We start from the raw sequence: 10,000 nt of genomic DNA, 5'->3' as shown, positions 1-10,000 counted from the left end.
TGTGGCTCAGTGGTTAGCACTTCTGCCTCTCAGCACTGGGGTCATGAGTTCAATTCCCGTCCATGGCCTTATCTGTGTGGAGTTTGTATGTTCTCCCCGTGTTTGCGTGGGTTTCCTCCCGGTGCTCCATTTTCCTCCCACACTCCAAAAACATACTGGTAGGTTAATTGGCTGCTATCAAATTGACCCTAGTCTCTCTCAATCTGTCTGTCTGTGTCTCTGTGTTAGGGAATTTAGACTGTAAGCTCCAATGGGGCAGGGACTGATGTGAATGAGTTCTCTGTACAGCGCTGCGGAATTAGTGGCGCTATATAAATAAATGGTGATGATGATGATGATGAGTGTAGTAGATCTCTATAGATCAGGCTTTGTGAGATCCATAGTAGGTGACACATGTGTGGTCTCTGAGGATAACATAATATAATAATGGAGTGTAGTAGATCTCTGTAGATCAGGCTTTATGAGATCCATAGTAGGTGACATATGTGTGGTCTCTCTGGATAACATAATATGAAGTGTAGTAGATCTCTATAGATCAGGCTTTGTGAGATCCATAGTAGGTGAGACATGTGTGGTCTCTGAGGATAACATAATATAATAATGGAGTGTAGTAGATCTCTATAGATCAGGATTTATGAGATCCATAGTAGGTGACACATTTGTGGTCTCTGAGGATAACATAATATGAATATGGAGTGTAGTAGATCTCTATAGATCAGGCTTTGTGAGATCCATAGTTGGTGACATATGTGTGGTCTCTGGATAACATAATATAATAATGGAGTGTAGTAGATCTCTATAGATCAGGCTTTGTGAGATCCATAGTAGGTGACACATGTGTGGTCTCTGAGGATAACATAATATAATAATGGAGTGTAGTAGATCTCTATAGATCAGACTTTGTGAGATCCATAGTAGGTGACACATGTGTGGTCTCTGAGGATAACATAATATGAATATAGAGTGTAGTAGATCTCTATAGATCAGGAATTACCAATGTCAGAGAGATGAGCTCTCAAGAACAACTAATGATCCAAGGTGGCTACTGCGCATGCGCTCAGAGTTCAGCACGCGTTTGTAAACAACAGAAGCCCCTCCCAGATCCCGCCCACCGATGTATTGCGCCCCGCCCTTTTTCCCTTACTCAGAGGCGCACTGAGAGTGGGAGAAGGACCCGCCTCCTGAGTGATGGATGGGCGGCGCAGCCAATACAGGGAGACTGATCCCATAGCAACTGTCGCCCAGTCCAATCAGTGACGTAAGTGGGCGGAGTTTGTGAGCTGTCAGGCTGAGCTCAGTGCTCCACGTCTGGCAGATCGGCTTGTGCTGTGGACGGGAGCTGGGTCTTGTGCGTGTCGGTGTATTGTATAGAGGTGTGTATTACATGCCGTGTTACAGTGTGTGCTCTCCGTTCTGTGTGTGGGCTGAGCGGTTATATATATATATATATACACATATATATATATATATATATATATATATATATATATATATATATATATATATATACACACATATACATATACATATACATACATATATATATGCGCACCTTTTAACTGTGGAGGTGTATATTGCATTTTATATGTTATATTAAGTGTGTGCTGCATTTCATGTGAAGTGTGTGCTGCATTTTATATACACTAAAAACACCATACAGTTGTGTATGTATGTGGTGAGGTGTGTATTACATTTAATATGCACCATGTAGTATGTATGTGTGTGTATGTGTGTGTATATATATATATATATATATATATATTTGTATATATTACATTTTATATGCATTATGTAGCTTTGTGCGAGAGTTGCGTGTTACATTATATATACACCCTATAGGTGTGTGTGTGGGATAAGGTGTATATTGCATTTTGCATGCACCCTATAGGTGTGTGTGTGTGGTAAGGTGTATATTGCATATTACATGCACCCTATAGGTGTGTGTGTGTGTGGGGTAAGGTGTATATTGCATATTACATGCACCCTATAGGTGTGTGTGAGAGTGTGTGATAAGGTGTATATTGCATGCACCCTATAGGTGTGTGTGGGGTAAGGTGTATATTGCTTTCTAGATGCAACCTATAGGTGTGTGGGTGTGGGGTAAGGTGCTTATTGCTTTCTACATGCACCCTATAGGTGTGTATATAATAGTCTATAAACACTATATAGCTGTATATATGCGCTACATTTATGTTTCCTGTGTTATGTGAGATGTGTGCATTACAATACTTTATTAGTTTGTAAATCAAATGCTGAACTATGTTTTAAATATTATTTTTATCCCATATATGTGTGTATTATATACTGGATTTCTAAATTATCCTGTAACTACATGGAGGTGTGTGCATGTCATTGCAGTTTAAAAAAAAAAAAAAAAAAAAAAGATTTATGTTTCCATATACAGTACAAAATGCAGTAACAATCACCAGAGATTAGGTTAGTAATAGTTTTACAAATAGGCAATCAATCAGATTAATTTATTTAGTACATTCTACAAAATGACACCTAGAAACTGATTGGTTGCTATACGCAACATTTCCACTTTTTTTTAAACCCGCAGTTTAGTAAATATACCCCTAACTGTTTGTTGATGTGTGGTATTGGTACCAAACTTAAAGTGGTGTGGATGGGATGAGGTAAAAAACAAAATTGGGAGGGGGGTGGTAAGGAAAAGAGTAGTTGAGGCCGGAGCCAGGACCTCCAGCTTCCCCAAACTTACTATGGGGACTAGAACCCTGGTATGTAGTATATGGTAATAACACACTTGACTATGGCTTAAAAGTGGTCTGAGAAGCCCTGGGAGGGTCTCTTTAGGTGAACGGACTGTTACAGATGAAACAATCACACCTAATTGGGGTAGATTTGTGAGACTTGTTATGTAAGTATGCAGACTTTGTTCTCCATGGTCGCCAGGTACCATATTCTATTGAAGAGCTGCTGCCTGGAAGGGAGACCTGGACATTTCCAAAGATTTGCAACCAAGCTTCTGGCTGTGTTGAGGATTTTTATTGAAAGTTGTTGAGAGTGTTTATTTAGTCCCTTGGGGGAGCCAAGAAGGGAGGACCATGGGCATCTAGAGATTGAAACCTTAGTAATGTCACTAATGAGGCTCTCCAGCATTCCTCACATGCAGTACCATAAATCCTCTTTAACCAGGTACCACCTATAATATATTTTATAGGCGTTCTCCTGGACTAGGGAGGAGATTAAGGATTTAGAGACTGGCTTTGCAGTTTTTACTACTTACTGTATGTATTTTATAGCTGTGTGGAGGCGAGTGCTTTATAGTATATAAATCCTATTCTGCTCTATAGATTGTGTGATATACAAAGTATGTACCCCATAGTTGTGTGGTGGTAAGGGATGTGTTTTGCTGTTTATATCTTCGAGCTTTGTGAAGGTGGGGTGTGCATCGTTTACTGTATAAATCCTGTAGCTGTGTGTGTGTGAGGTTTGTGTTATAAACTACATGTAGCCTATAACTGTGTGGATGTGAATTATCATGCTCTATTTACCCTATAGCTGTGTACAGGTGGAGTTACATAGGTTCTCAGGTGGAGCCGTGCCCGGCGCGTTGGCCCGGTGGAGCCGAGCCCGGCGCGTTGGCCACTGTTTTCTGTGTTCTCTTTTTATATACGTGCCCCTAAACGGGTTACCCTTAAATCCTGTAGATGATTTCTTTTTTTCTTTTGTGATTGATCCCAATCTGATATTGGGACAATGCCTAACAATTTGTGGCATGTTTTGGTCTGAAGTGACACTTGATGTCCAAATAACTCTGTGTGGGGGCCGTCTAACTCCCTCACATTTATTTAATGGTGGAACATTCCAAAAGTGATTACCATGGTAACTGCAGGTACAAGTGCTTGTATGGCGTGAGCATGAGATATAGAGCTATATGTAATGTACAAAGGCTTATGAAATGCAGTTCGTGAGTACATAACATTAATTACATGACAGGGACATCAATTAAATATATCTATTAATTGCATCGAAATGGCTACTACCTTAACGTTGTATGCAACAATAGAATACATGATACATAATAAATGACACCTAATGGGGGACATTTATATTAACTTTTCCACAGATAACAGCAAAGTATAGTAGATGTTGACCATAATAAATAATCAGAGTCTCAGTGACCATTTACTATTATGGTTTAGAAATGTATGCCACCTTTTCTACACAGCTAACTGTGGAACAGATTTTATAAATGTCCTTCAGAATATTTTACACTTTTCAAGCTCTGTGGCTATAAGTCTATGACGGGCACTCCGAGCCTTCACCTGCAGCCCATTCCCGCATTATTGTCAGAATTGTTTCATATAGCGGTGAGGTACAGTGGAGTATTTGTTTTTTTGCTGCTTTGGTGAATGGTGTCCTGATTTCTTATGTATTGTTCATGCCCTAACATGTCTTTCCCTGGTCTTCCAGCTTGCTCAGGACTCTGGATATGTGTTTCTCACCTATGTTGCCCCTGTGACTCTGGTTCCAGCTTACCCATAATGGGCTGACTGAGCCCCATGACCTGTAGACTCTCTCGGGGAGGAGAATGACCCACAGAGTTAGCCCAGTGAAAGCCTACGACTTCCTTCTGAAGTTTCTGCTTGTCGGGGACAGCGATGTTGGTAAAGGGGAGATTCTGGCCAGCCTTCAGGACGGATCCACGGAGTCACCATACGGTTACAACATGGGTAAGTGTGTTTGTTTTTCATTTATGTATTTTGTTTTTTGTAAAGCTTGCGTCAAAATACTTGTGCTTCTGCTCTGCTTGGTCGTATCATTTTTAATACCATGAAATAATACAAAGGGGTAGAGCTTACTAAACTTTCTAAAAAGGAAAAGTGAAGATGTTTCCCACGGCAACCAATCAGATTCCAGCTATCGTTTATCTACTACATTCTATAAAATAGCTTGAATCTGGTTGCTATGGGCAACAACTTCACATTTCCTTTTTAGAAGGTTTTAGTAAATCTATCTCAAAGTGATAAAATCCTTGTTATGTGGTTTACAACAGTTACCCGTTCAACCTGTATCATACACCTTTAGTTGAAAGTAACATGTTTTTAAATTATTTTCCCTTTCAAATTCAGCTTTTCTTGACAATCGGTATTCTCATCTTAGGGGCGTATTCAATTGTTCCTCCGGCCGCCGGAAAAAACGAGCGCGTTAAAACTATTACCGTTTATACGGTAATATTGCGCGTGAAAACCGTTAATACGGTAGTTTACTCGCTGAATTACTCAGGGAGCTGCGTGATGAAATTCAGCGAGTAATTACCGTATAAACGGTAATAGTTTTAACGCGCTCATTTTTACGGCGGCCGGAGGAACAATTGAATACGCCCTGAGTACTGTCTCTGAGATGCTTTGACAGATTTACATGTAAATTGTTGAAAATGACTAAACCAGTAAAACATAAATTCACAAAAAAAAATGCTTTTTTTTAAAGCTGCATTTTTAAAATGTGCAGTACCCTCCAATAATCCTTTGTGTCTCTGGTCCCCAATCAATTGGTAGGTTACATTCTCGACATAGCTGATTCTGATGTCCACCAGTTGTACTTCAAAGCTAATCAAATGTGACTTGCATTGATGACCGTAGTTTCTCTTAAGGTGTAACCTAAATGCAAATAGTATTGTAAAACATGGTGATTATAATATTTTATAAAGTGCGGTCATACTACATAACGAGACAGAACGTAGTGGTGGGCCTGCCCAAATTATCGTACAATTCTATCCATGTAATTCGTGAATTATAGGGTTGTGATAAGTGCCGTTAGTGTTCCTGTATAGTCACTGTCTCTCAGCAGCCGGATGTGAGGGATCTGTGTGATACTCAAGGATATAACTCCAGCCAACGCCTTGGAGAGTTGAATCTGACATATTAGATATACTGCCCTTAGTCTTTAAATTATAGACTGAGCGGTAGCATATTTCTAATCGGTCATCTTAGTAGGTGCCAGCCCAGTTAGGTGATGTATTGGGCAGTAGCCAGTGACTTGTGGGACAAATATCCGGGCTGTGCCAAATTAATTTGTTACTTCGATAAATGAACATTTTAACCTGTGCATTTATTTAGGCTTCAATACTTTCAATTAATATATGATGTTTTATGATGGGGTTTGCCATAGACATGAAACACCAGTGACCCAAACCATCTCTGTGTCTGTATCTACTTAATATATTGCCCTTGTCCTCTCGGGGCATGATATCATTGGGACTGACTGACTGACTTACATTTTGCTTGGTTGTGGAATGAGTTGAGGAAGGATTTCCCCCCCCCCCCCCTCCACACACTCACCCACCGCCTCTGCCTTCTGTGAGGTTACAGAGGACCCCTTGCCTCAATGGTAATTATTGGGTATCCAAAAGCTGTAGCAGAAAATGTTCACTCAGTAAAGCCTGTAGTACTCTGGCAGTTAATATGCTAATCGATCTGACTAGCATGCTAAACATTCCAGCCAGGATTCTATTCACCACCTCCTCTGCTGTCCGTCAATGCTTTAAACTAGTTGGAAGAGCTGGCGGGGGAGGAACAGAACACAGTGTACGCTTAGGGGGAGATTCAGTTCGGAGTGACGTGCCTGCTGGACATAGCCTCGATGTCCGGATTTGCATATTGTCACCTATTACGGTAAGGAATCTCCGCCCATTTTTCTGTGCACCTCTATGGGGCTTGAGGAAAAATGAGCAGAGATTTCATCCTGAACATCTCGTTGATGCGTCTCCGCAGACTGTTCCAGTGCCGCCTCACGCTGAATTGATTCAATTAGTCTTCTGAGCGCACTGTCTCTGTGCCTTTCCCGGTTGAACCAGAGGGGCAGTGGAGAATGTTTTTTGTTTTCCGAATAGTTAGTTGTTATTTTTACTTTGAATCTGCACATCAAGAATTTTTACAATGCTTGAATTTAATGGACCTGTATCTTTTAATTATTTTTCAGTCCTTATGTAACTACAAATTAGAGAATATTAGCCATGCATAGCAAACTGGTCATTAACAGGAGAAGCTAGACACATTTTGGGTGTGGTCCTGCAAGCACGACGATCTGATCATAAAGAATGTCAGGTTCCTATACATTAATTAGGATAACCTGCATATTGCCACACCTTGTAGCTTGTCAGGGTGTCAACCTCTCCAAGATCTTCTATGTGAATAGAATTACAGCCAGGTGTAAGAAAGAGTTCATGTGTTTTCTGTGACCGTAAAACCCAAAACAATTTTGTATGAAGTTTTGCTGCAGATTGGACTTTCATCAGGGGATGCCCGCCACCGTATCCCAAATAGCAAAAATCAAAGCCTAACCATGCCCTGATTTTCAGCCACCCACTATATGGAATTATTACTGACATAAATTACCTCAGATTTGTAGCCTATATAAAAGCGCTTGCTCGTAATTTCATATTGTAACAGTACTGCTTGTGACTGCTAATACCCATATAATTTACAGTCGGCAGTGCTCTATCCCATCTATCACTATTGTATGTCTGAATAATATGGAGCTATATAATATGTATATACATTTTTTTTTTTTTTATATGTGGTTGGAGATAGGTCCGAAAGCAACAGAAGTGGGCGGAGCTTTCTAGGAAGAAATTGCAGAACACTTAACGCAAAAAATTATGTGTGTGTATAAGAGAGAGAATCTGCCTTTGGTTTACTAACCTTAACATGTCCCATGAAACAAATAGGGGGACGTTTTATAAAAAGCAAAAACTGGTACCTGCAAAAAGGGTGATGTAACTCCTAACGACCAATCAAACGGTTGCTTTAATTTGCTAGACTTTATTAGAACAAATAATAGCTAGGTTTGGATTGGTTGCTATGGGTTACAGCATTGCAGCCTCCACAACATCCGCAGGATCCCGAGACTCATAATAATGTTATCATCATCATTATTCTTATTATTCTGAGATAATGTCCGCACATTTAGGCTTCCAAATAGAACGAGATCTGGCCTCTTTGTGCCAAGCAGCCTGATCACTTCTGGCATGACGGTAAGAGCATGACCGCAGATGACTGCCAACAGTCTGTGTCTGGTCGTTTATCAACGTGCCAGCATATTCATATTTAATAGAATTGATTTTTAAGTGTTATATTGAGTCACTTGGTTTAGTTGTCCTGTTTAAAATCTGATTGTTCAGGATTATCGCGTAATCCTATAGCACAGTAGGGAAGCCCCATCATTCATCTAACAGAGCGCACTTCAGGATATCCCTGATTTAAGGCAGGGCGGGTACAGTCATCTGTATGACCTACTTCTTCTCAGCCAAGGCTGGCACAGGGCACTGTAAAATCCCTGGCAGCCCAGTGTGCATGATGTACTGCCTGGCAGTATTTGTTCATCTATATATATTTTAGTCACTTGACACCGAGCGGTTTTCCTCTGTACACAGAAGTACCCCAGAATAACGGAGGAGGGATTCTCATCAGAAGCCATTAAGAAGGATCATTGCGAGAATATTTGATGATTGTGAACAAATTATCAGATACTTAATTTTATTTTTGTGAAGCTATTTCAAAGCTGACTAGTTGTGTGCATTAGGTATGACTATTGTGAAATCTGTTTTATAGTTTATTTAACAAGCTGTTTACAGTCTGCGTAGCAAGACCTGGGAACGGTCCAATTTTTTTGTTAACAAACTTGTCGTAGTGCTAGGGTAACATAACTGGTATCAATCATCACAATAGGGAGAACAGAGTTGAAGGGGGAGAGGGAAAAACGCCAGGAGAAGAAGGCTTCTTTACGTCCCAGGTGGTGGACCTAGCATTGCTTCACCGTTTGTATCTAGGAGGCTGAAGGGCAGGCAGAGATAGTACTGCGGTTTTGTACGTTGTATATCTGTGACTTGTACATGTGGTGTAAGCTTTACTGAAGGTGGATTGTGTGTGTGTGTATATATGTGTATATATGTGTATATATATATATATATATATATCTATATCCTCCTATTGGCCAGTGTTGAAACTAAGGAATTCTGGGGTACAGCCCGAGAGACCACTCATTGCAGGTGGCTTAAAGGACAATTCAGAAGAGAGTTTAAAAAGCAAAATGACCCACCCCTTGTACTTGGCTACTGACACTCTTCACCCCCCTCCGCCCAAACCATTGGTTTTGTGGAGGCCCGATTTTTCACCAGATCTTCTCTGTGACACGGGGCCCCCTCGCTCTTCAGGGTGGTGGGTAATATTGATAAATCTTTACAAGAGGAATTGTAAAATTGTCAGTTCTGCAGTTGCTGGAGAGATGGAATGCTTCCCTGGAAAACTAGATCTCCCCAAAATGAATGCATTTTTTTTTTATTGTTTTATTACTAAAGCTTATTTTTTTTTGTGTCTTGAGAAAAAGCATTAATCTGTTGCTTCTAGTAATGTCTGAAGATATGTTTTACCAGAGACGTTGCCACCATTCATCAATGGTTTTACAGTGTTGTGACATTTGGAAGTTACTGGCTGTGGATACAAGTACTCTTATCAATGCAGGATCACGTTGTGCTGATCTGGCTGTATTCTCCCGAGGGAACCTGCTATACTGGTTTCTGAGAACTGACATCTCCACACAGTGTGATGTAACTTATCTGCTACAACATGCAGATGCCATTCCAGTTAGTGTGGGAATAAAACCATCACACTGACTCCGTAACAACACGGTTAAACTTTCACAGTTGTCCTTTTAAAGGCATAGTGGCCAATCAGATTTAAGATTGCACAGTATTGCTAGGTTGGCATAAGCTTAATTGATTGGTTGCTATCCGTCATAATTTACGTGCTGTTTGAACCATGATATTTCATTTTTTTTTTTTTTGTTTTTTGTTTAATTGAGAAAAAATGGTTTTTCGTGCTAACAATGGCCTTTAAAAGGATAGTGCACCATCAGGTGACTTTAACAACTTTGTGGTGTTTGCACATTAATGGGATAAATTTTGTGTGCGTTTTGTTATATGTTGAATTAGTTTGTTGTCGTCACTGTAGAACACTGGATAAAAGATCACAAATGG

At 40.2% G+C, this 10,000-nt stretch overlaps 1 protein-coding gene across 1 annotated transcript in view; it reads left to right on the top strand.

Annotated features, from left to right (window-relative positions):
• Positions 1–1,267: 1,267 nt before the first annotated feature.
• The window catches only part of RAB40B (RAB40B, member RAS oncogene family), an 80,242-nt gene continuing 71,509 nt past the window's right edge, over positions 1,268–10,000 (top strand). Inside the window, exons 1-2 of the mRNA XM_075178174.1 lie at positions 1,268–1,373; positions 4,438–4,697. Of these exons, the coding sequence (XP_075034275.1) occupies positions 4,556–4,697 (142 nt within the window). The 5' untranslated portion in view covers positions 1,268–1,373; positions 4,438–4,555. The remainder of the gene's footprint in view (positions 1,374–4,437; positions 4,698–10,000) is intronic.

This window comes from Mixophyes fleayi, chromosome 6, assembly GCF_038048845.1.
Source record: "Mixophyes fleayi isolate aMixFle1 chromosome 6, aMixFle1.hap1, whole genome shotgun sequence".
Lineage (NCBI taxonomy): Eukaryota > Metazoa > Chordata > Amphibia > Anura > Limnodynastidae > Mixophyes > Mixophyes fleayi.
This window is presented reverse-complemented; position numbering and strand designations above follow the sequence as displayed.